The sequence below is a fragment of the Cheilinus undulatus genome, linkage group 24 (genome assembly GCF_018320785.1).
Source record: "Cheilinus undulatus linkage group 24, ASM1832078v1, whole genome shotgun sequence".
NCBI lineage: Eukaryota > Metazoa > Chordata > Actinopteri > Labriformes > Labridae > Cheilinus > Cheilinus undulatus.
This window is the reverse complement of record NC_054888.1, coordinates 2,936,417-2,962,966: the sequence shown is the minus strand read 5'-3', so window position 1 is coordinate 2,962,966 and position 26,550 is coordinate 2,936,417. Positions and strand designations below refer to the sequence as shown.

At 40.4% G+C, this 26,550-nt stretch overlaps 1 protein-coding gene across 6 annotated transcripts in view; it reads left to right on the top strand.

Annotated features, from left to right (window-relative positions):
* mcf2la (mcf.2 cell line derived transforming sequence-like a) overlaps positions 1-26,550 on the top strand; it is a 115,486-nt gene that overhangs the window by 57,156 nt on the left and 31,780 nt on the right. For all 6 annotated transcript variants that reach the window (XM_041781823.1, XM_041781825.1, XM_041781824.1 and 3 more), the window contains 3 exons: positions 8,981-9,061; positions 13,426-13,540; positions 16,932-17,022. In XM_041781823.1, coding sequence (XP_041637757.1) covers positions 8,981-9,061; positions 13,426-13,540; positions 16,932-17,022 — 287 coding nt within the window. The remainder of the gene's footprint in view (positions 1-8,980; positions 9,062-13,425; positions 13,541-16,931; positions 17,023-26,550) is intronic.

The following is a 26,550-nucleotide window of genomic DNA, read 5'->3' as shown; positions in this document are numbered from 1 at the left end:
GATCTCACAAGCACATGCCTAAGTTACACAACTTTATTTTCTTTGTAGCTAAGTTTTCTTTAGCTACATTTGCTGAAACTCACGTTGCTGAAGCTAACTGAGCTTCAGATAACAGAGCTATATGGCTAACAAAGTTTAAGACAGTCACACAAAGCAGCTACCCAAGTTAGGTAACTACTTTTTGTATGTAGCTACGTTTGCTTTAGCTATATTTGCTTAAGCTTAGTTTAAAGCTAACTAAGCCATAGATGGCAGAGCTAACGCAGCTAAATTAGCCAAAGCTGATTTCACAAGCAGCTATGTAAGCTAGGAAACTACATTTTCTATGTAATTAAGTTTGCTTTAGCTTTTTTTGCTAAAGCTCATGTTGCTAAAGCTAACTAAGCTATAGATAACAGAGTTACGTAGCTAACAAAGCTAAAGCTGATCTCACAAAGCAGTTACATATGTTAGGCAACTACATTCTCTCTGTGGCTAAGTTTGCTTTAGCTATGTTTGCTACAGCTTTGTTTGCTAAAGCTTACTAGGCTATAGATAATAGAGCTACGTAGCTAACATAGCTTAAGCTGATCTCACAGAGCAGCTACCTAAGCAAGGCAACTACATTTTCTATGCAGTTTAATTTGCTTTAGCTAAGTTTGCTAAAGCTAACATTGCTAAGTCTAGATTGGCTTAGGCATTAGCGTTTATTATGTAGCTAGCATAGCTATGTTAGCCTTAGCTGTGGCTAATAAAGCTAAAGTAAGTCACTGCTTCAGAGTAGTCATAGGAGTCTTGGTGGCCTTGTGCTGGTCTCCTTCTTGCACGCTCTCACAGTTTGTTCTTTTATCTGCATGGTGTAATGGTAGCCAGGAATACTGATTGAGCTAACTGAAGAATTACAGAGAAATAACGGCTCAAAATCTGCTGACAGCGGTTTGATTTCAGTTTTATGGTGAGGAGACCACAGGCTGGCAGTGAGGCTGTTAGTCTGGCCCCTCTCCAGGTCCTGGACTATCAGGTTCAGATCTAAGGTCATGCACAGATCCAGCAGAGTCCGAATCCTGCACACGTCTGGCCGTGGTCCAGGGTTTGGGTTTCATCCAGAGCTTACAGCCTGACTCAGTGACAGCTGGCTCAAACACACTTCCTCTCCCCTGCCCTGGTCTCTGCTGATTATAGAGCAGAAATTACAGGCTGGTCCGCTTCACTGGAGGCTGTGTGGTCGGTCTAGGTCTTCTAAAGTGGACCTGCATTAGTGCCAGGGAAACGCTCGCTCCTAAAGTACCCTGCTTTTAGGACAGAGGCATTATGGGGAAGGCTCCACTCCATTCTTGTACTCGCGATGTCTCCAGAGTGATTTGGGGAATGTTTTTAAACTCTGAACAAACGTCCAGTCTGCAGTTTGGAGATTAGCAGTCCTAAACCCCATAAATGTATATTTCTAAATTATTTCTCTCATAGATTGCCCCAGCCAGCTGAAGAGTTGTTCTGCAGTGGCTACAGGTGAAATGAAGGGAATATTCCCGTCTTTCACCATAAATCTGCTGTTTTTTTAAGTCCTTATTTCCGTCTGGTGTTTGTGAACAGCAGCTGCGGCCCCCTGACTCACGGCTCTGTCATCGTAATGTAATCCTGTCATATCTGCAGCCACGCCCGCCTGCTGCCCGCTGCCTGCCTCCCGCCGCCCGCCGCCCGCTGCCCGGCCGTCTTCATTACTCTGTTTGTGAGATTCCTGTCTGACCACAGCTACATGCAGTTTGTGTTTCCTAATGATGCGACCCACAGCTTCCTGTAAACACGCCGCTCTACACATGAGAGCTGCAGCATGTGGTGTGAGTCACTGTCTAGCCAATGGTATGCTTAATACACGCTGTGAAGCCTTACAGAGGATCTAAGCTCTTAATCTGTCCGCCTTCTACATCATATGGAGCTGAGCGGAGTCTTCATGTCTGCAGGTTCATCCTGTAAAAGAACAATGAAGGACAAAGGAACTCACCTGTACAGTTACTTCTTTATTTCAGTGATGAATGGAGGCGGGGCTTAATGCTACCTGATGCTTTCAGTTCAGTCTTCAAAAATGTGCGTGGTGTGAAAGAAAGACGAGTCAGAGCTACAAACACGCTGCCACATGTGTGTCGCTCAGCAGCCAAGGTTGAGCTCGACGGCATCTCTTTTGTTTGGGCCTTTTCCCCCCGGTGACACTCCCACACCTGGAACATCCACAGCATGACCCGGGGGCGTGTGGAGACCCTGTTACCCATCCTGACGGTACCCTAGACCAGAGGATCCCAACCTGGGGGACGGGTACCAGGGGGACCCTGTCTGCTCTGACCTTGACAAAATTAGATGTACATATATTTTTATTTTATTTTTCATAATTTATTTATATATATATTTTTATATATTCATATAGTTTTACATTTTATATTGTGTATATATATATTATATATTTTTTTAAATATATTTTTGATATTTTAAGGCAGGAAGGATGAAAATAAACTCAAAATATCAGAGTTTAAAATGTTGTAAATTAACAAGAAAAAATGTAAATGTCCAATTTTATAAAGTCTAAAAATTTGACATAAGAAACTGAAAAATTCAAATCTTTGAAACTTATAAACTTAAAATGTTTTAAAGGCAAAAATTTACAAGAAACCAAATTAAAACAGTGGTTGGATTTTTGAGTTTTTGACCTCATAGCCTCAAAAATTCAATGTTTTTTTTTTTCCCGCAAACTTAAGAATGTGAAAGTAGGAAAATGTTGGTTTTTTTTGTAAATTATCTACTTCTTCAACTTGAGTGTTTTTAGTTTTTCTTGAAAATGAACAGACATTTTCTCACTGTTTTTACAGAGGGGACTTAATATGCCGTCTAATTAGAATTATACATAGAATTATACAGAGACCTTTTTTCACCAACAAGTGTCTGTAGGCCTGTCATGTTGGGGTTTTGTCAATGATGACATTAAAATTGATTTATAATCAGGTCCAAGGTTTCAATTTTCTTAGATCCGAGGGGGGGGGGGAGACCATGCCTACTCGCCACATTCCTCCCTTAGGGCTCAGTTATGATGGCTGCACAGACAAAAACTGACGTGGAATCATGACACTGAAACGCCCAGCAAAAATGGGCCTAAAGTGGCCAAAATCTGCTTAAAGTGGGAAAAAATTGGCTGAAAGTGTCAAAAATGGGCCTTGATAATGGTAAAAAAAATTAAAGTGGAAAAAATGGTTTGAAAATGGCAAAATGGCAGTGAAAAAGGGGTGAAAAGTGGTTAAAAATTTGGCAAGAATGGTTTCCAAGCGTCAAAAAAAGGTTAAAAATTGTGATTTTTGGCAATAAAGTGATAAAAATGGGCAAAAACACTGCTTTCCACATTATTAAGCAAATGACGTTTTTCTCATATTTTCCTAAATATTAATGCAAATGACAGAATATTTTTCAAGTCATCAGCCGTTAGAGCATAATTCAAATGTTTTTGAACAAACTTCATCATGATAACCATTATTTAAAAAAAAATAAAAACCTCAAAATACACTGTTCCACATTATTATGCAAAACAGAGTTTTAAAAGATTTTATAGGTTGTAAAGAAGTGAAAATGGTCATATGTTGAATCTGCAGCATTAGGAGGTCATATTTACTGAAATCAAAGTTATTCCAATCAAAAACATCTTAACAGGACAAGTTCATGTTAACATAGGAGCCCTTCTTTGATATCACCTTCACTATTCTTGCATCCGCTGAACTTGTGAGTTTTTGGAGAGTTTCTGCTTGAATTTCTTTGCAGGATGTCAGAATATCCTCCCAGAGCTGCTGTTTTGATGTGAACTGCCTCCCACCCTCATAGATCTTTAGCTTGAGGATGCTCCAAAGGTTCTCAACAGGGTTAAAGGTCAGGGGAGGATGGGGGCCACACCATGAGTTTCTCTCCTTTTATGCCCATAGCAGCCAATGACACAGAGGGATTCTTTGCAGCATGAGATGGAGCATTGTCATGAATAAAGATCATTTTGCTACAGAAGGCACGGTTCTTCTTTTTGTACCATGGAAGAAAGTGGTCAGTCAGAAACTCTAGATACTTTGCCGAGGTCATTTTCACACCTTCAGGGACCCTAAAGGGGCCTATCAGCTCTCTCCTCATGAATCCGGGCCAAAACATGACTCCGCCCCCTCCTTGTTGACGTCCCAGCCTCATTGGGACATGGTGGCCATCCACCAACCATCCACTACTCCTCCATCTGGACCATCCAGGGTTGCACGGCACTCATCAGTCAACAAGACTGTTTGAAAATGAGTCTTCATGTATTTCTGGGCCCACTGCAACCGTTTCTGCTTGTGAGCATTGGTTAGGGGGGGCTGAATAGTAGGTTTATACACGACTGCAAGCCTCTGGAAGATCCCACACCTTGAGGTTGGTGGGACTCTAGAGGCACCAGCAGCTTCAAATACCTGTTTGCTGCTTTGTAATGGCATTTTAGCATCTGCTCTCTTAATCTGATGTATTTGGCCATCAGAAACCTTCCTCATTATGTCTTTATCTGCAGGAACCCATCTGTGCTCTGAATCAGACACTAATTTCTTCACAGTACGATGATCACGATTAATTTTTCATGAAATATCAAATGTTTTCATTTTTTCTCCAAGGCGTTGCACTATTTGAGGCCTTTCAGCAGCAGAGATCCTTTTTCTTTCCCATTATGCTGAAACCTGAGGCCTGCTTAATAATGTGGAAAATGTGGAAAAGTGGGATTTGAGGTTTTTATTTAAAAAAAATGGTTATCATTATGAAGTTTGTTCAAAAACATTTGAATTATGCTCTAATGGCTGATGACTGGAAAAATACTCTTTTGGAAAATAAGAGAAAAATGTCATTTGCTTAATCATGTGGAAAGTGGTGTGAACAGATGAAAATCAGTTTAAAAGTGGAAAAGGAGGCCAAGTTGGGCATCTAAAGAAGTAAAAAGGCTTAAAAGTAGCACAAATTTAGCCATAAGTGGCAAAAACTGGTTAAATGTGGTAGAATGGAGAAACGGTGATGAAAAGAGATCAGTAAGTGGTGTGAATAAATGCCAGTGATAGCTTCAGCCACACTTCAGCCCCAAAACGAACTGTTAGCCATTAAGCTAGCACCATCTCCACCGGTCCAAACCACATGCATTGGTGTTATCAATAGTTCAGACTGGGGAGGGCCCTCTCTGGGTTTTCAGGGGCCCGGCCAGGCCTGCCTGCAGGGGCCCGATGGAAGGGCCCTACTACAGCTGTCCAATCAGGCCTAGCATTGGTCTAAAGCATTCAGTAACTACATTACTTTGGCTCCTCTCTCTCTTTGTTTTTCCTGTTTGAAATCTTGGTTTTGCTTCATCAGAGTGCCCGGTACCCTCGCTGGCTCTGGTCCCGTTACCTGACATCCAACAGTGCTGAAGATGAGGATGCAAACGGACCTTGTTATGCTAATTTAAAGACTATTTTTAGTGTCTGCCTCTAAACTCGGAGCGTTAAAGTCCTCCAGTCGAGCTCTGCCTTTTCTTTTTTGCTTATTTTGCACTTGGATGCTGATGAATTTCTCTTTGAGCTCTGCAGTGCTGCTCTGAAACCTGGCCGTGCTCCCCTCACAGCGCCTCAGCGTCAGCCTTTGTCTATATGCTCACACACGCAGTGGCGCTCCGTTACGCTGGCGGCGATCTCAGCGTTCACACACACACGCTCACACACACGCTCTCAGCTCAGTTATTCTCTAGTCTGGCAGACATGGGTCACACATGGCATCAGAAAGAGGAGGAGCATATTTTTATCCTTTTATTGGCTTCTTAAATAAATCAAAATCACGCCAAAGTGAAAACAGGTTTCTACAGAATAATAACAGTTAAACAAAAAATGATATCGGCCATGACTGATTTATGAAATCAGTCCAAGGGTGAAACAGCTGTCAGAAATGGGATCGAGGCTGAGAGTCTGATCATGTGACAGCAGAGAGGTTTGGCTGCAGAGCGATCATCTGAGACTCCAGAGATCTCTGATAGAAATGGCCGTCATGTCCTGGTACAGTTATTCAGATTTTATTCAAACTCAACTTTATTCACAAACAAAATCCTTCACAAACATGACAGACTGAACAACAGTTCATAAATAAAACTGAAAAGGTCAGAGGTCTGATCTTATCCAGGATAGACGCCTTTAGAAGTAGCTACACGGAGAGTGGCTCACTGTAGTTAGGTTAGCTAAAGTGAGCCATATTAGCTAATGTAGCTGAGTTAGCCTTAGCAAAGTTAGCTTCAGCTACATTTGCTAAAGCTCTAGGTAAGCTAAATAGCTGTGCTAGATACTTAATCAGCGTTACTACATTAGCCTATGTAGCTAAGTTAGCTCTAGCCAAGTTAGCTCCAGCTATGTTTGCTAAAGCTCTACGTAAGCTAACAAAGCTGTGCTAGCTACGTAATTAGTGTTACTACATGAACCAATGTAGCCTTAGCAAAGTTAGCTTCAGCTACGTTTGCTAAAGCTCCAAGTAAGCTAACAAAGCTGTGCTACCTACGTAATTAGTGATACTACATGAACAAATGTAGCTAAGTTGGCTCTAGCCAAGTTAGCTTCAGCTACATTTGCTAAAGCTCTTGGTAAGCTAACATAGCTGTGCTAGCTACATAATTAATTTTACTACATAAGCCAATGCAGCTAAGTTGGCTCTAGCCAAGTTAGCTTCAGCTACATTTGCTAAAGCTCTAGGTAAGCTAACATAGCTGTGCTAGCTATGTAATTAAAATTACTACATGAGCCAATGTAGCTAAGTTAGCTCTAGCAACATGAGCTTTAGCACACATAGCTGAAGCTAACTTGGCTTAATTGATAACGTAGGTATTTAGCTGCTCTGTGAGCTTAGTTTTAGCTACATTAGCTATTTAGCTACATTGGCTATGTAGCTTATGCAGCTAACAGAGCTACGTAAGTTGCACTTGCTGTGTAATTGGTCCTTTCATAGAGGAGGAGCTCGTTTCCTGTTTACTCGTGTCATCAGGTTTATCAGGTCCGCTTCTTAACTCTAAACTTTGGGCATCCTCACCCTAAATGGAAGTTTCCTCAGGTTTTATGTTGGGTCAGTGAAATAGTGTCGTTAATGAATCAAAAGTGACTAAAAGGATCAACAGACTGGGAAGAATCAATACTGGGTGCCCTGCTCCTCCCTAACAGATGTCCAGCTCTGCTAATAATGCAGGTAAAGTCAGTTTAACCAAAGTAAAACTACTGCTCAGAAACCAGGAAGTTATGGTTCAAAAATACATTAAAATGCAGAAATATCTGTAGAAATGAGGCTACATCTGTTGCTTGGCTAGCTGGTTAAAGGGGGCCCTGTATCATCTTCTGTCTGGGGGTCCTAAATCTCTAGCTACGGCCCTGGTCCTGGTCTTCATTCTAAAGAGTCTGGTTATTTTTCCAGACTGGGAGCAGCTGTAGTATCGCTTTCATCACTACATTCAGATCCTTCTGGAAACTGGGACAGAGAAGATGCTGACTTCCTGCTGCAGCAGTCTTTGTTCATCTAACAGTCGAAACCAGCGATACTCAGCGTGTGGCTCTTCAATGTCTTAATCTTAAATATTATTACCCCAGAAAACCTTAAAAAAGGTAAAAATTTCTTGCCCTTTTTCACAATTTTTGCTACTTTTCATCCATTTAAGCTATCTTTGGCCATTAAATACCACTGTATTCCTACTTTTTGGCCCATTTCTGCCACTCTTGACACTTTTTTCCCCCTTTTTTTCCCACTTTTATCCCATTTTTAGCCACACAATTTACCTTTTGTCATTAAATATCACTTTTTTCCTAGTTATTGCCCATTTTAGCCACTTCTTTTTGCCAATTTTATCCCATTTTTGCCCTTTTTCATTTTTTTTTACCACTTTTCACCCATTTCAGCTACCTTTTGCCATTATATATCACTTTATTCCTACTTTCTGCCCATTTTTGTCATTCTTGACTGCTTTTTGCCCATTTTTAGTCACTTTTCACTCATTTTTTTTGCCCATTTTTGCCACTTTTGAATGCTTTTTGCCCATTTCAGTCACTTTTCATTTATTTTATTTTTTTTCTACCTGTAACTCATTTTTTGTTACTTCTCACCTCTTTTTGCTACTTTCTGACCCTTTTCCTCCCCGTTTTCACCCATTTTTGCCCATTTTTGTTACTTTTTGACCATTTTTGCCACCTTTAACTTATAGTTATTGCTACTTGAAGCTGTTTTTGACACTTTTCACCTCTTAGATCGTGGCTCTTGCAGAGGTTTTTGGCTCTTTGGCTGAGCAGGGTTGAGTATCACTGGTCTAAGCTGTTTTACTGGCTACTTCAGATGAAACTCAATATTTCTGAAATTAAACGTAGCATGAAAACGGCAGGAGAGCACCAGCCAGACTCGTGTTTCTGCTGATAAAGTTTGGTGGCTTTGCTCCTGGACTGAAGCATAAACTCAGGTGTACATGTGACGTTTTCAGACACTCAGACTAAGAGACTTGGCCTGTGAGAGGTAAAACGTTGGATGGTGCATGTTTGCAGCGACAGGAGCGTCTCAGACTCTACATCTACCATCCAGCCTCAGTCTGACTATGCCAGGGTTCCTCCTGAAGGCACTGAGCTTCTGTCTATCACACAGTTCTGTTTCTGTGTAATAAAACGGTCAGCTGCTGGCTGTAAAAACCAAACTGGGTCATGTGAAATTCTTGGCTACATGTCAGCGATATGGCCCCTCGCAGCCTGAGTCCTCTGCTTCTTCTTTGTCTTGGTCTCACGCAGTTCCAGCTCTTTAACGGTCGCCCAGCTTCATCTGCATCGCTAAATAAACAGCAAATTAGCATCTCTATGCACCATTTAGAGCATTTAGCACAGTCAGCTGTCTCTGACTGCCAGCATCTGAGAATCTTCAACACTAGCGGGTGATAATGAGACAAAAAGACACGTGAGGATGTGAGCGTGTGTTAAATATGTCCATCTTTGTGTGTTTTCCTCAGATGACATCGTGCACAGAGAACACGGCCCGCTGTGTGCCGAGATCGGCTCCGAGCTCCAGAAGCAGTTTGCCATCCTGCCAGGTGGGTCTGATTTCTATCTCTGCTGACCGATACACACTCTGTGTGTCTGAACATGTGGGTCAGTCCATAGAGCAGTTATTAGAGTCCAAATGTTACTCACTGTTTTCTCCTTCAGCTGGACCAGCGGACAGATAGAGGACGAAAGAGAAAGCATGTTACTGAAAATCAGCCGTTAGCTAGAGCAGGGGTTCATGACCTCGGCGATACTCACCGTGTGGGTCTTTAATGTCTGAATTTAAAATACTATTACCCAGAAAACCTTAGAAAAGGTCAACTTTTGTGCCATTATTCACCATTTTTGCCACTTTTTATTCCCAATTTTTGCCCATTCAAGCTACCTTTTGCCCTTGAATACCACCTTTTTTCCTACTTTTTGCCCATTTTTAACACTTTTTACAATTTTTATCACTTTTTATCCCATTTTTGCCCATTTCGCATTTTTGCAATTTTTTACCCATTTTTACCACTTTTATCCCATTTTCAACGACTTAATTTACTGTTTGCCATTAAATACCACCTTTTTTGCCCATTTTTTGCCAATTTTATCCCATTTTTGACACTTTTTCAACTTTTTACCCATTTTTTTTAAGACTTTTTTCCAAATTTTTGCCCATTTAAGCTAGCTTTTGCCATTAAATACCACTTTTTTCCTTATTATTGCCCATTTTTGCCACTTCTTTTTGCCACTTTGACCCCATTTTTGCCCTTTTTCAATATTTTTTCACTACTTTTCACCCATTTCAGCTACCTTTTGCCATTAAATCCCACTTGTTTCCTATTTTTTGCCCATTTTTGTCACTCTTGACTGCTTTTTGCCCATTTTTAGTCATTTTTCACTCATTTTTTTGCCATGTTTTTGCCACCTTTGGACCATTTTTTGCCACCTGGAAGTCATTTTTTTGTCACTTCTCACCCATTTTTGCCAATTTCTGACCCTTCTTCTCCCCATTTTCACCCATATTTTTTTTGACCATTTTTTCTACCTTTAACTTAATTTTTATTGCTACTTCAAGCTGTTTTTGCCAATTTTGACCACTTAGATTTTGGTTCTTGCAAAGACATTTTTCACCAATTTGGCTCTTTGGTTGAGTAACACTGCCCAACCTTTTCAGCCCCTGACCCCCAAAATAAAGGTGCCAGAGACCTGGACCCCCACTGGACCTGAAGGTGGTTGAACAGCCATGCACAGTTCAGAATAGTCATATGGAGAAAGGCTGTCCATAAAGGGGGGTAAAGGGTAGAGCCTGCTGGCACCCAGCCAAACTGGGGGTTCATGGAGGTCAACAAAACCGTGATCTTCTGTTAAGTTAAGCTGTGATATCCATATTTTATATTTAACTGAATAATAACCACTCTTTTCAAAGAAACAGTAACTTTTTTTAATAATCTGTGTAGTAAATGGCCTTCTTAAAAAATCATTTTTGTCTAAAAAGAATGAAAATGGTTTAAAAAAGGCTAAAATGGTTAATAATGGAAAAAATGGCAGCAAAGGTGTTGAAGTTAGATTTTAAAAGTAGCAAAAATTGGTTGGAAGTGGCAACAGTTAGATAAAAATGTCAAAAATGGGCATAAATAGTCGAAAAAGGGAATTAAGAAGTGGCTGAACTGGCTTTAAAATGTCAAAAATGGGTGGGAATTGGGTTAAATGGGATGGAAAATTGATATAAACTGGGAAACAAGGGTTAACCAAGGAAGAAAAAACAGGCAGATATTGGCAAAAATTGGTTAAACTGGCCAAAACTGGGCATATCAAATGGTGAAATGTGGTTAAAATGGAAAAAATTGGGTATAAAAGTGTTTGATAGTGGCATAATGGGTCAACAGAGGAAATGTTAAGCTTAAAGAAGTGTCAAAAACAGGCAGAAAAAGTGGTGGAAAGACTTAAAAATGGACCAAAAAAGGTGTTAAATGGCAAAAATGTTTTTAAATTGGTGGGGAAAATGATGAATTTGGGCAAAAAGTGCAACAGAGTTGGTGTCAACAGTGTAATTTAAAAGTATCCTCAGTTTTTAGGACATTTGGAGACCCTCTCAGTGTCTGGCGACCCCACGGTGCCAGAGGAGCAACGATGGCCTGAGTAAACACAAAAGTCTGTTATTAATGATTAATCCAAACCTGTCTGGCTCTGTGTCCGTCTTGTTTGCTGACAGTTATGGAACAACCAGCTGTTAGGGTCAAAGGTTATGACTTTTCCACGCAGGATCAGTATGATTTGGATGATGAAATCATCATTTAAAAACTGCATTCTGTATTTACTGGGTTATCTCTGTCTAATATCATCAACAGTCTGATGATGTGAAAGATTTCAGTTTGACAAATATGCACAGAGAAAAGGAGGCAAACACGCTCACAGTGCTGTAGGATCTAAAAACAATAGTTCACATCAAAGATTCTGTTCTTTCAGAGTAAATTTACTTAAATATTTAGCACCAAATAAAGTTTGTCCTTCCGGGCCTCCGTAGTCAAACGGCCTCACAGACTCATGCAGACTCACGGATGTGGCCTTGGCTTTCTTCTGTGGGTCATGTTGCAGAGGAAACCGTCATGGTGATGAATTATTTACGTAGAGGGCGGCTGTTGTTGGCATGGCAACGCAATGAAGGCCTGAAGGAAGTGTACAGCTTTAATACTACACATCCATAAATACATACAGAAGCGCCATTCTAGATAACAGACCATTTTTATATCTGCAGTTCCTGCAAAATCTATTCACCTCTTGGATGCTTCATACTTCAACTGGTTTTATAAATCAATCACAGTCAGTATAATTTGGTTTTTTGAAGAAAAAACTCTTTAAAGTCAGAGTGGAACCAGATTTCTACAAAGTAAAGTCAATAAAATTAAACAAAACCAGGACAGCCCTTTCAGTCCAGCCACAAACTCTGTCTTGGTTTGAGTTCTGAGCTTTGAGAAGCATCCCCACAGCATGATGCTGCCACTCATCAGACCAAAGAACCTTCATGGAGTCTCCCCCATGTCTGTTGGTGATCTCTAGTCCAGATTGAATCTGAGTTTTCTCTTTGCCACTCTCCCATGAAGATCTGACTGCTGAAGAACCCGCCAACAGTTTTACTTCTCAACGACCTGCTCTCTGAGTTGCTTGGAGTGTTCTTTTGTCTTCATGGTGTAATGGTAACCAGGAATACTGATTAACCAGTGATTCACTGTTCTCAGGTAGTCCCATCACACTAAGAGGCTGCTAGCACCAATGGATGGACCTCTGTTGAATTTGACCTTAAAGGGGGTGAATATTTATGCAGACAGCAGTTTTACCATAAATATTTTTATTTAATTGACATAACTGAGTAGAAATCTGTTTCCACTTTGACATTAGAGTGTTTTGTTTTGTTTTGTTTGGTGGAAAAAACACAAATTATAATGACCATGATCGATCTATAACAGTGTTACTCAACCAAACAGCCAAATCATTGGAAATTACCTTTGTAAGAGCCACAATCTAAGAGGTGAAACATGGCAGTTAAAATAAGTTAAAGGTGGCAAAAATAAGCAAAAATTGTAGGAAAAATGGTCGGGAAGTGGCAAAAATAGGCAAAAAGTGGCAAACACTGGGAGAAAAAGTGGTACAAAAGGGCAGAGAGTGACAAAATTTGATGGGAGGTGACCAAAACATAAGTCAGAAGTGGCAAAAATGTGTTAAAAGGGGCGAAAAAATGAGTGAAAAGTAATTAAAATGGGCAAAAACTAGTCAAGAGTGGCAAAAATGGGCAAAAAAATTTTTGAAACAAGTGGTATTTAATGACAAAATGTAGCTAAAAGAGGGAAAAGTGGTGGAAAAAATGGTGAAAAAGGGCAAAAATGGGAATAAAGTGTCAAAAAGAAGTGACTAAAATGGGCAATAACCAGGAAAAACGTGTTATTTAATGACTAAAGGTAAATTAAGTGGGTGGAAATGAGGAGAAAAACTGAGAAATGGCAAAAATGGAATAAAAGTGGTAAAAAAATTGGTGAAGTCGCCAAAAAAGTGTCAAAAATGGGAAAAAGGTGGGGAATAAAGCGGTATTTAATGGCAAAGGCTGCTTAAATGGATGAAAGGAGGCAAAAAAATGGTGAAAAAAGGCAAAAACATTCTCCTTCTTAAGGTTTTCTGTGGGAATAATATTTTAATTGAATATATAAAAGAGTCACACGCTGAGTATCGCTGATCTATAAAACCAAACAGCAGAACTCCTGAGGGGCTTTTCACTTTCTTCACTCTTATCCTGTTTAAATCTGTACATTTTTGACATTTTAAATATTTTATTCATGCATCTTCTGCTTTAAAGCCCATCAGTAAATAAAAACATCACCACTGTGTTTTGACCTCAACTCTTCATCTCTTTGACCTCTGACCTCTACATCTCCAGGCGGCCGCGGGATAAATGGCAGCCCCGTCATGGTCTTCCCAGAATTCCCGGCCTTCAGCGAGTTGGAGGAGGAGGAGTTCCAGAACGTGCTCAGCTACCTCACCAGCGTCCCGAGGTTAGCGCACATTTACACCGATAAAGCCCCTCCCCTTTCGGCTCCGTTTGGTCTAACAACAAACAAACAAACAAACAAAGTGTGGAGGTCTGGCCAGGGTTGTACCACAGTCCACCACCAGATGTCAGCACTGCACCAAACCAGACCACAAGAACAGGGCCACATAGTGGATTTCTCCAGCCATGAATAATGCAAAATGACAAATAAATGATTTAAATGTGCAGATATGAATTAAACAAGATATTCTTTTATGATTTTTATCTAAATATGAACACAATTTACACTTTTTCCAACCTTAACCTCGTGAGAGTTCTTCCCCTGCTGTTCAGGATCATGCACAGTGGATGTTCTGATGAAGACGCTGGATTAAACCATACTCAGAGCTTTTTCTTGATTCTCCTCCTTCTTTGATTCTCCTCCCTCTCTCCTCCCCTCACTCATAATGAAGGGGAGGAGAAAGGATGAAGATGCACCTCTTGTTTCTTCATATCGTCTTGTATTTGTGTGTCATGGCTGCCTCCTTTTTTTTTCTATGGCTCATCACCTTTCATATCCCCTCCCGTTCTCCTCCACCAGCTACATGCACACAGCTGCCTATCGGGAGCTCCTGCAGCTCTGATTGGCTGCTCAGGAACAGCAAGATGCAGGGTTTGGCTGTGATTGGTTGGGGGCAGGGAAGCAGGTGGTGCAGCAGAGAGAGGAGGAGGAGGAGGAGGAGGAGGAGGAGGAGGAGGGAGATGCTCTTTAAGGATGAGATCGGTCACCTCTCTCCGTCTGCAAACATGATTGTGGTGCAAGAAATGGACACTGACAACAAGAGGAAGAGGAGGATTTAGAGCGGAGAGGATTATTTCTGGAAGACAGCAGCTGGATTTTAAGGATTTTTGGTGTTTTTTGTCCCGGAGGAGGAAAATTCCCCCGTAAAAGCAGCCGGCTTTATTCCTATGATGTGAATATTTTGTCCGGTGAAGGATGGAGTGAGGATTTTCCGTCGCAGCGTTCCCTGGGTAGTGTTTAATTTTAAACATTTACATGTTCTGATGAATATTTGCTCTGTTTAGCCGTGTTTGCATGCTGGCAGCGTCTGCGCCTGTATTCGCCGTCTCTGCCCGCGTCTTTAGGTGTCAGTCCGTTCTACAGGACACTTGCTGCAGAGACTGCATTCACACTCACACACACCGCTGACACACACAAACATTAGCCTAATGAGGCTGCTACATATGCTGCTGCCTGTGGAACGAATGGCACACACACATTAATGCAGAGCCAAGGTTGCCATGGTGACCACAAGGGTCTGCTCTAATCATCACAGATGACACCAGGAAGGGTTGAATATTTTCAGATGCTACTTTATTCTCCGTAATGATTTTTCTCCTGCTGTGAAGAGCAACAAGACGACTACAATATTTTATTTTATTGTGTTATTTTTTAATAATAATAAATGCTGTGGATAAAACTCGGCGTGGCAGTGACTGGTAGCAGCGTTACGTTTTTTTATGACAAAGTAAAAACAGTTTTCATGCTGCTGAGAAGCATCCCCACAGCATGATGCTGCTACCACCGTGCTCCACAGTGGGGATGGTGTGTTTGTGGTGATTTGTGCTCTTTCTTCTTCTTCCTCTTGACTGTGGATTCTCCCATGAGCCTTTTGGTGAGGACGGCCTGCAGATTTCCACCTGTGCTGTTTTCCTTCACTTCTTCATGAAGATTTATCTGAACTCTGGGGATGTTCAGAGCCTCGTCTCCATCCCCTCATGTCAGATCTGTTCTCTGAGTGTTCGTTCCTCTTCATGCTGTAATGCAGGGCTGTCAGACAAATCCAGCCCACCAGTTCAGATCATATTCTAATTCTAACTGGCCCACCAGTTCAGATCATGTTCTAATTCTAACTGGCCCACCAGTTCAGATCATGTTCTAATTCTAACTGGCCCACCAGTATGAGGTCTGCAGATTTCCTCCAGTATAAAAATGTAAACTTTACCTTGTTGGTTTGAATGATCTTTGTTAAGTCAACTAAATTTGAAAAAGTAAAGAAAAAAATTTTGAAAATAAAATGATTTTTTTTTTCATGTCAAATTTTCAATTTTGCATCTCTAAATTAGAACATAAACTTTTGATTTAGTCTTTTAATTTCATATTTTGACATTTTAAAATTTTAAGTGACCTTTTCAACTCATGATTTTGAATGTTATCCCACATTTTGGCCTTTTCAACTCCTAACCTAGACTTTTAATCCTGTATTTTGACCTTAAAAAAATTAGGTAAAAATTTAAAACTCATGATTTGGAATTTTATCTCATATTTTTACTTTTAAACTCATGATTTTAAATTGAATCTCATATTTGACCTTTAAAGCTAGTGATTTCAAATTTCTTTTTAACATTTGTGCATTTTAAACCTATGACTTCAAATCTTATTTTGTATTTTGTTGCTCTAAACTTGTGTTTTTTAAATTTTATCTCATATTTTATACTTTAAACTCATTATTTTGATTTTTTTCTCATATTTTGACCTATAAAACTCATGATTTCAAACTTCTGTTTAATATTTATGCCTTTGAAACTCATGATTTAAATTTTTTATCTCATATTTTTAACTTTTAAACTCAGAATTTTATTCTGTATTTTGATGTTTAAAATTTGTTTTTTTTTAATTTTATCTCATATTTTAACCTTTCAAACTCATGATTTTGAATTTTATCTCATATTTGGACCTATAAAACTAGTGATTTCAAATTTCTATTTGATATTTTTGCCTTTTTGAAAACTTAATTTTGAATCTTAAGTTCATGCTTTGACCTTTTTATTTCATAAGTAAGTCTTTTTTATCTCAGATTTGAGACTTTCAGTGTGTAATTTTTACTTTTTTAATGTCAAAATCATCGATCTTCAGTTCTTTTTTCCGTATTTCATTAGTGGTGACAGTTCCTGGTTAAAAGGTGACCCTGTTGGGTCCTCAGGTTGGACCTAAATCCAGAATCCGGCCCCTGCTGTGATTGAGTTTGACCCCCCTGGTGTAATGGTAGCCATGAATCCATCTTAACCATAGATAAATAACCCCATACCATCATCCCTCCTCCACCAAACCTCACAGCTGAATGGGTAGTGTCTTATGGATTTCTCATAATGAGGGAGAAAAGCTGTTAAAATGGTCTTCCTGGTTTGTCCTGGGAGTGATTTCCCAGAGTGCTTTGTGAGTATCTTGCAGTGTTAACGATGAGGACCACTTTTTATCAGCCTTTTCCAGCCCTGCAGTCGCCTCGTCTTGGAGCAGGCTTCGGTTGCCCGCAGGAAAAACCGCCAGAAGAAGAGCGACAGCTGAGAAACGCAAACGTAGATATCCTGATTTATCTTCTGTTATCATGTGGCTAACAGTGCGTTTCTTCCTGCAGCGTTACAGCCTCAGGAGAGGGTTTCATCCTGGTCATCGACAGACGACTGGACCGATGGGCCGCCGTCAGGACTACCCTGCTCCGCATCGCTGTGAGTACGCCCCCTAGTGGGTTAAAGTCACTCCTGTAGCCTCCAAACGATGAGGTTAGTTCTGAGCGACATCTGACGAGGATTTTCCTCCACTAAAAGTTGTTTTTGTTGTTTCCAGACTCAGATAGGAGTCTGACAACAGTAATAAATGCTCTGGTAAAAGCTTCTCATTTTAACTCAAAGGACTCAGGAGGTGCTGGTTAACCTCTGCTCTGATTGGTTGTTTGGTGTTTTAAATTTAAGATGAGAGTTGTGTGCCCGTCTTCAGATACTACTACTGATGAAGTTAACAGACGGAAGAAAACGGTTAAAAAGAGGCAAACACTGGGAGAAAAGTGGCAAAAAGGCAGAAAGTGACAAAGTTGGGATTGGACATGACCAAAAAATTAGTTAAAGGTGGCAAATATGGGCCAAAAGTGGAGAAATCCAGAAAAAATGTGGGGAAAAATGTGCAAAATCAGAAAAAAAGCCAGCTAAAATGGGCAAGAAGTGGCCAAAATTGGCTGAAAGGGACCAACACTGGGAGAAAAGTGGCAAAAAGGCAGAAAGTGACAAAGTTGGGATTGGAAGTGACCAAAAAAATAAGTTAAAAGTAGCAAAAATGTGTGAAAGGGGTGAAAATAGGGAGAAAGTGATAACATGGTCAGAAAGTAGCAAGAAGTGACTAAAATGGGCAAAAGGCAGTCAAGATGGGCAAAAAAATGGGAAAAAAATAGGAAACAAGTGGTATGTAATAGCAAAAGGTAGCTTAATTGGGCAAAAAGTGGCAAAAAATAGTGAAAAAGTGCAAAAATGGGGGAAAAAAAGTGGCGAAAAGAAGTGGCAAAAATTTAGGAAAAAAGGAAACTAGTATGTAATGGCAAAAGGAAGCTTAAATGGACAAATAGTGGCAAAAAATAGTAAAGAATGTGCAAAAATTTGATAACAGTGGCAAAAATGGGGAAAAGGTGGCCAGAAAAAAAGGAAAAAATGGGTATTTAATGGCAAAAGGCAGCTTAAATGGGTGAAAAGTGGCAACAACTGGTTTGAAGTAGCAATAACAATACGATATAGGTGGCAAAAATGGTCAAAAAGCAGCAAAATGCTTGAAAAGGGCTGAAAATAGGAAGAAAAAGTGAAAGAAATGGTCAGAATGTAGCAAAAATGGGTGAGAAGTGACAAAAAAAAGTTGCAGGTGGCAAAAAAATAGTCAAAAAGTGTGTAAATTGTGCAAAATGCAGTCAAGAGTGGCAAAAATTTGTTAAAAAAAATAGGAAACAAGTGGTATGTAATGGCAAAAGGATTCTTAAATGCGCGAAAATGGTTAAAAAGTGCAAAAATTCCCTTTTTTCCCTTTTTTAAGGTTTTCTGGGGAATAAAATAGAAAGATAACACAGAACAGAGCCACACGTTGAGTATCGCTGGTTTATTACCTGCAGTTTTTCCTCATTTTTTTGCCACATTTTTGACCATTTTTTCCACCTGTAACTCATTTTTTGTCACTTCTCACCCATTTTTGCCAATTTTTCTCTCCATTTTTGTCACTTTTCACCAAGTTTTTGCTCTTTAATGCCTATTTTGTGCCTATTCACCCATTTTTGCCACTTTTTTGCTGCTTTTTGACCATTTTTGCCACTTTTTTGCTGATTTTGACCATTTTTGCCTCTTCTTTGCTGCTCTTTGCCCATTTGTGCTGGCTTTAACTTACTTTTATTGCCACTTTAACCTGTTTGTGGCTCTTACAAAGGTATTTTTCAGCAGTTTGGCTCTCTGGTCAATCAGGGCTGAGTAACCCTGATTCAGACCTTAGATTTCTAGAAACCAGCCCAGGTTTACCAGAATCCTCCTCCTGAAGGTAAATCTGTGCCTGAGTGGTTGACTCTCAGAGCTGGTCTGCATGTGTGGTGTTTGTTTTGTGCTGATGCAGCATCTCTGCCGTCCTCTAAATATGCGTCTGAGCGTCTGTGGGTCCCTGGACATGTGTTTAACACGGATCTGTGGTGTCATTTCAGCTGTCGTCACCTGAAGTAATGGCTGTTTTGGTGCAGGTTTGCGTTACGTGTGTTCTGGTTTCGTCAGTCATCGGCGGCGTGTGGGCCGGGCTGAAACGAGGTGACTGTGTTTTTGTGGAGGCTGGAGGGGAGATAAAAATATCAGTGTGGGTGTCGGAGTCTCACAGCCATCGCTGTTGGAGAGAGAGAGCCTAATTGTGTAATTGTTTCTCTGCATCGTTAGCCCACTAGCCTACTTCTGCAGACTCTCTCTCCTCTGGAGGGGAGAATCTGGGTTCATGTGTGGGAGAGATGATGAGACCAGAGGAAGAGGAGGGAGGGTTTACCTCAGACGGAGCAGAGGGGTTCAAAGTTAGTGATGGCTGCTGTCTGAGCTCTCAGAAGAATATTTCTGACTGACTGAGGAGTGTGGGCTGGTTCACAGCTCTGTGACACACATTTCACTCTAGAGTCATTATAACGCTAAAAACCCAGAGAACGGCAAACAAATCAAGACTAAAATGAGTCTCATTCAAATTCATTATCATTACATATAACCCCGATGCCAAAAAAGCTAGCACGCTGTCTCCAGATTCTCTGAATCTTCTGATATTATGGGCTGTAGATGGTGGGAGATTCAAAGTCTTCACAGTTTACATGTTTCTGAAATTGTTCCACATTTTTTAGACTCCGTTTTTGATTGCAATTTTTCTAACTGGACATTTTTTTTCCTCAAAATGGCCTCACATCAGTTGATTTAAATTTGGGGGGGCAAAAAAGCACCAAAACCAATTTCACTGCTATTATTTTACGATTCAAGACTGTGATTTAAAAAAGAATCCATTGCCCATTTTGATCAAGCATAAGGAAAATAAATCATTCTTTGTATGATCAGAAATAGTGCCATCATTTATTCACGCTGGCATTTAAAGGGTTAAAATATTGATAATTATTACGTATTTGATAGTTGTGATCAGAGCTGAAGATTATTAAAAGATTCAGCCCATAAAAAGGTGAAAAATATCATTGTTAGCAATTTTAATTGGGGTTTTTATATGTGGACATTTTTTGTCCTTAATGGCCTTAAAGTAGGTTTTTATAATTTTGAAAAAAAAAATGCACCAAAACTCATTTCATTACTACCTCTGAGAGACCCTGCCTCTCTAAAAGTCTCCTTTTATACCCAGTCATGTGACTGACTTGTTGCCAGTTAAGCTAATTTGTTATTAAATGCTCCTCCAGCTGTTTTTCAGTAGTTCATCTTACTTTTCCAGCCTTTTGTTGCCCCGTCCCAACTTTTTGGAAATGTGACGCTAGCTTCAAATTCAAAATGAGCTGATATTTACACGAACGTTTCAACATCTGATTAGTCATTTATGCTCTATCCTGAATAAAATATGAAGATTCAAAGATCTTTGCATTCAGTTTATTTACATTTAACACAGCGCCCCAACTTTTTTGGAATTCAGGTTGTAGTGTAACTCTGACCTTATTAATCAGCATCTGTGGTTTATTTTAAGTTTATTTCTGTCGCTTTATTCAAGCAGACATCCCAGCTAACGTCTCGGGGAGTTTGGAAGATTCTTGACGTGCATGACGTGCTAGCATAAATGTAAACGCTAATGATGCTACCAGGCTACGCAAAAACAGAATCACCCAACATGACACTGGGTATCTTCAAAACCAAGACTAAAATATTGATGAATTCAAACTTTACATGGCGTATTACCTCAGCAGGAGCGTCGGCTAACTAGTTACTGTCTTGGCACCCCTGGAATTTTTCCAGAAAATTCACCATTTCTCCCAGAAATTGTTGCGATTACAAATGTTTCTGGTTTACACGTGTTTATTTTCTTTATGTGCATTGGAGCAACACAAAAAATCTGAAGAAAAAAGACAAAATGGACATAATTTTACACAAAACTCAAAAAATAGGCTGGACAAAATTGTTGGCACCCTCAACTTAATATTTGGTTGCACACCCTTGGGAAATAATAACTGAAACCAGTCTCTTCCTATAACCATCAACAAGCTTCTTACACCTCTCAACTGGAATTTTGGACCACTCTTCTTCTCCAAACTGCTCCAGGTCTCTCAGATTTGAAGGGTGCTTCTTCAACAGCAGTTCTGAGATCTCTCCATAGGTGTTCAATGGGATTTAGATCTGGACTCATTGCTGGCCACTTCAGAACTCTCCAGCTTTGTCTTCAACCGTTTCTTGGTGCTTTCTGAGGTATGTTTGGGGTCATTGTCCTGCTGGAACACCCATGACCTCTGACCCAGACCCAGCTTTCTGACACTAGGCCCTACATTGTGGCCCAAAATCCTTTGATAGTCTCAGATTTCATGATTCCTTGCATACAGTCAAGGCACCCAGTGCCAGAGGCAGCAAAACAACCCCAAACATCCTTGAAGCTCCACCATGTTTGACTGTAGGTACTGTGTTCTTTTCTTTGTAGGCCTCATTCTGTTTTCTGTAAACAGTAGAATGACCTGCTTTCCAAAAAGCTCTACCTTAGTCTCATCTGTCCACAAAATGTTCTCCCAGAAGGATTGAGGCTTACTCAGGTACATTATTGCGAACTCCAGTCTGGCTTTTTTATGTCTCTTTGTCAGCAGTGGGGTTCTCCTCAGTCTCCTGCCATAGCGCTTCATCTCATTCAGATGACCACGTATGGTCCCAGCTGACACTTTTGCACCCTGAGTCTGCAGGACAGCCTGAATTTGTGTGGAAGTTGACTGAGGATGTTTATCCACCATTCCAGCTATCCTGTGTTGCATTCATTTGTCAATATTTCTCTTCCGTCCACGTCCAGGGAGATTAGCCACAGCTCCATGGTTATAAACTTCTTGATTATATTACACACAGTGGACAAAGGAATTCATATTTATTCATATTTTTCCACAGTTTTGCTTCTTAAGTCCTCAGACAGTTCTGGGCTCTTCTTTCTCTCCTCCATGCTTGGTGTGACACACACAGACACACAACACAAAGGTTGAGTCAACTTTTAGACATTCTAACTGGCTTCAGGTGTGATTTCTAGATTGCCAGCACCTGTTACTGCCACAGGTGAGTTTAAATGAGCATCACATGCTGGAAATAAAATGATTTACCCACAGTTTTACAAGGGGACAATCATTTCGTCCGGCCCATTTTTTGAGTTTTGTGTAAAATTATGTCCATTTTGTCTTTTTTCTTCTGTTTTTTTGTGTTGCTCCAGTGCACATAAAGGAAATAAACATGTATACCAAAAACATTTGTAATTGCAACAATTTCTGGGAGAAATGGTGTATTTTCTGGAAAAATTCCAGGGGTGCCAATACTTTCGTCCATGACTGTCGCTATCAAACATTAGCATCCCCAGCACGCGTCCCTGAGCTAAACCAGCCTGTTTTTAGTCTCCTTTCTAAATAACAGTCGACCAGCTCTGCCAGCATGGCAGCAAAGGTTGACCACACCCTGCACATCTGCTCTGAAAACGCCCGTCTTGTACCACTCTGCTCAGCATCTTGGGCATATGCATGCTATGCTAATGTATGCTAATTAGCAGCGATTATCATCAGACATAATGGACTTTCTCTGGCGTCTATCCCCACTGTGACAATGAAACATTATTAGGCTTTGAATTCCTCTGAGTCTCTTCAACCTGAACATAAACGTGCACTTTAAGGATGCTGGGTAATAAAGGAGCATTCCACGTTTTTACTGTTAAACCAATAGGACGGTACAGCCCATGCCCTTTAAAACGGGGCGAGTGTCAACCTTTGGCATCAGTTTTCTTTAGTCTTTTTCCATGCTAGACTATTTAAACAAACCATATTTGATTAAAGTTTAGCATTTTTAGGTAAAATATAAACTTTTTCTGTTGGCTCTAATATCAGATGGAAGATAAAACAGTGTAAAACAAGATCAATTCTTAGACTCTGCCCTTTGATTTTGCATACCTTGCCTGGATAAATCTCTGAAAGGATATGAAATAATGATGATTAAAGTACAGGTTGGCTCTAATGAGTCTCTCGCCCTTTCATTCCCAGCAGAGCCCTGTTAAAACCAGCGGTAGGTGGGCGTTTCGCCACGTGGAGGCAGGAGCTTCTCAGCAGGATTTCCCGTCTGCCGCTCACCTTTTTCTCTCCATCTCTTTCTCTGCCACTCTGCTTCTGTGTTTCTTTGTTTCCTGGGATCGTTTCCTGTTTTTTCTACCAGCAAAGAACCTCTAAAGGTCACTGGGAATTCACCTGGCGATGCTGAATGTACCCTGTATTGTTTTGTGTGTATTGTCGTTGCTGTGAATCACATGCAGCTGAGATCTGTTGAGCTAAAACATCAGCCTGCACTGATTTATCCTGGTCTTACTTTCTCCTAGGCCGTAGACCCTGACCCCCTTCATGAGCTCTAAATAATGTGAAATATTTATTCTATGAATCCACACATTCAGGCTGTCCATGCTAGAATCAGCGTTCAGACTCCTGTAGGCCTGAGGAGGAGCAGGTGGGGAGAGCAGCCTCTCTCCTCAGCCTCCTCGGTCCCCTCTATGGTCCCCTCTCTTCCCGAGCATCGCCTGCTTTGTCCAATCAAACGCAGGTTTACTGGAGACTGAAGGTCGTTCGTCTTCCCAGGGGGGACGCTCGCCTCGTGAAGGCTGTTCAAGGTCGCCTGCTGCCATTGGCTGATTCTCCGCTGTAGAGGAAAGAAAGAGTAGCGGGCAGTATTGTCATGTTAAAGGCTGAGATTAAAGAACGGCACATGTAGAGAGGGGCTCACGGTCAGGACACAGATGCTGACCAGCCTCAGCACATGTGAGAGACATGTGATCTACGGAGACCAATCACAACGCAGAAGAAGAAGCAGGCAGGGCTTTGACCTCTGTGGGACAAAATAACAGCAATCCAAATCACAGCGTTAAATAATTCAGATTTCATCTCTGCAACGTTCAGTGTGGTTCTTTATCACACAGAAGAGGAAACACACTCAGGCTGTCAGAGACCAACAATGGCAGCATAGCAATGAAAGCTTTATACATTCATGTTTTTTTACTTCTTTAGCATCCATTTTTCATCAAGATCAGACTGATCATAAATATCCTATATTCATTCATTTGGGGAAATTTATTTAACCCTTTAAATGCTGGTTTAACTGCAGGACTCTAAAGTTTTTCATGTAAAAACACACCCAAAATTAAAATTTTCCCCTATAGTACATGCAAACTGGATGTCCTTGAAGAGGATTATCACAGCCTTTAATATGAGAAGTATTTTTTTTATGCATTTTATAATTTAATTTAAAGATTTTTATAAATTGATACACTGTTTCCCCAAATAGAAACCAGGAATAAAAGCATGCAGTTTACCCTCGTGCCTAATACGGTAAAGAACCTGACACTTTTGGACAAACAGAGAAATCTGTACATTTGAAGCAGTGACTCTACAACCATAAAATGCATGTTTTTTGAATGGGACGTTTTTGGTCACGAACGTCCTGAGTGTGCACAAAAAGTGTACAGAGCTTTTTATTGACCTGTTACAGCAGGGGTGTCCAAACTATGGCCCAGGGGCCAAATGTGGCCATTTTTGATTGGCCCGCAGCAAATGTTTAATATAAATGAGATATGGGCCCCATTAGAACAAGGCAGCACTCCCACCATCAAACATTCTGACCAAGACTTTTTTAATGTTTTTATTATTTGTGACTACACTAAGATGACACCGTAAATCAGTGATACTCAACACGTGGCTCTGTGATGTCTTAATTTGAAATATTATTCCCTCAGAAAACCTTAAAAAGGGACATTTTTGCCACTTTTTTCCCATTTTTGCCCTTTTCACCATTTTTTGCTACTTTTCACCCATTTTAGCTACATTTTGCTTTTAAATACCACTTGTTTCCTTTTTTTGCCCATTTTTGCCTCTTCTTTTTGCCATTCTTTTTCCATTTTTGGGCCTTTTCACAAATTTTGGCCACTTTTTGCCCATTAACGCTACCTTTTGCCATTAAATACCACTTGCTTCCTTTTTTTTCCCATTTTGTACCTTCTTTTTGCCGCCTTTGCCCACTTTTTGCCCTTTTCATCAGTTTTAGCCACTTTTATCCTGCTTTTTTTTTTTTACAATTTTCCCCCTTTTTTGCCATTTTTCACCCATTTAAGATGCCTTTTGCCATTAAATGCTACTTTCCCCCCGATTTCCCCACCTTTTTTGCCCATTTTAGTCACTTTACACTCATTTTTGACCACATGGAACACAATATTTGTAACTTTGCACCCGTTTTTGCCACTTTTACCCAGTTTTGTCCATTGCATGCCTATTTCCCCCTTTTTCACCCATTTTTTGCTCACTTGATTTACCTTTTGTGATTGAGTAACACTTTTTTCCTAGTTTTTGCCCATTTAAGCTAATTTTTGCCAATAAATACCATTTATTTCCTATTTTTGCCCATTTTTTGCCACTCTTGACTGCTTTTTTCCCCATTGTAGTCACTTTTCACTCATTTTTTTGCCACCTTTGGACCCTTTTTTGCTACCTGTAACTCATTTTTTTGCCACTTCTCACCCGTTTTTGCTTCTTTTTTGACTCTTTTGCTCCCCATTTTCACCCATTTTTTCTGCCATTTAACCCATTTTTGCCACCTTTCACCACAGATTGCAACTCCTGAAAAGACATTTTTCAACAGTTTGGTTGAGCAGAGTTGAGTAAAACTGCCTTAAATATAGCAGTATATTTTTTCCTCGGCACTTTTTCTGGGTTTAACCGAGCTTCTGGGGGCCAGATGGGACGCTGTTGGGGGTCTGATGGGGTCTCCAGTTGATGATCAGTGCTCTATCACACTCTGGATGGGCTGAGGTAGAGTCAGGCTGGAGTTTTTGGGCCTTATCTAAGCTGGACTGGAACAACTATTAGACTATTTGCATGTTTGTTTTTATTATGTAATTTTTTAAAACATTTTTTAAGATTTATTTTGGGCTTTTAGCTTTTATTTGGTGTGGCCAGGATGATGGATGGAGTAAGAAATCAGAGTTTTTCTCAGATTGAGGCGTGTATTTTGATATTAAACCAACACCACAAATGCATGTAAAAGACCTGCTATATAACAGAATAGATATACTGGAGCTTTAAATGGTGAACGGTCCTTAGTCAGCCTAAAGAACTTAGTCATATATGCCCATTCATCCTGTTTCTAGTGTCTCTGACTCCTGTTTTCTGCAGCTCTGTGCTTCCCTTTTGTTGTCTCTTTTCTGCAAACCTGACCGTCTCAGTGTGTTCCTGATTCATAACTAAAATCTTGAGAATATTTTCTGCACATGCTAGCTCTAAAGTGTCATATTTACTTCACGATCCCCCAGTTCTGCTGTCACCAGAGCAGACTCTGGTGTCTGTTGCAGCGTGTTTGTGATCCTGGAGGTTAATATTCAGTCACTGCAGCTTTAACAGACATGGCTGCAGGCTGACGGCACAGACAGCTAAAAAGCAGAAAGGCTCCACTTGTGTGTCATAAATGGGGCACGTTTCATGTCCAGAAGGAGACGCCGGGCTGTTTCCAGAGGCGGTTTAATATCAAACACCC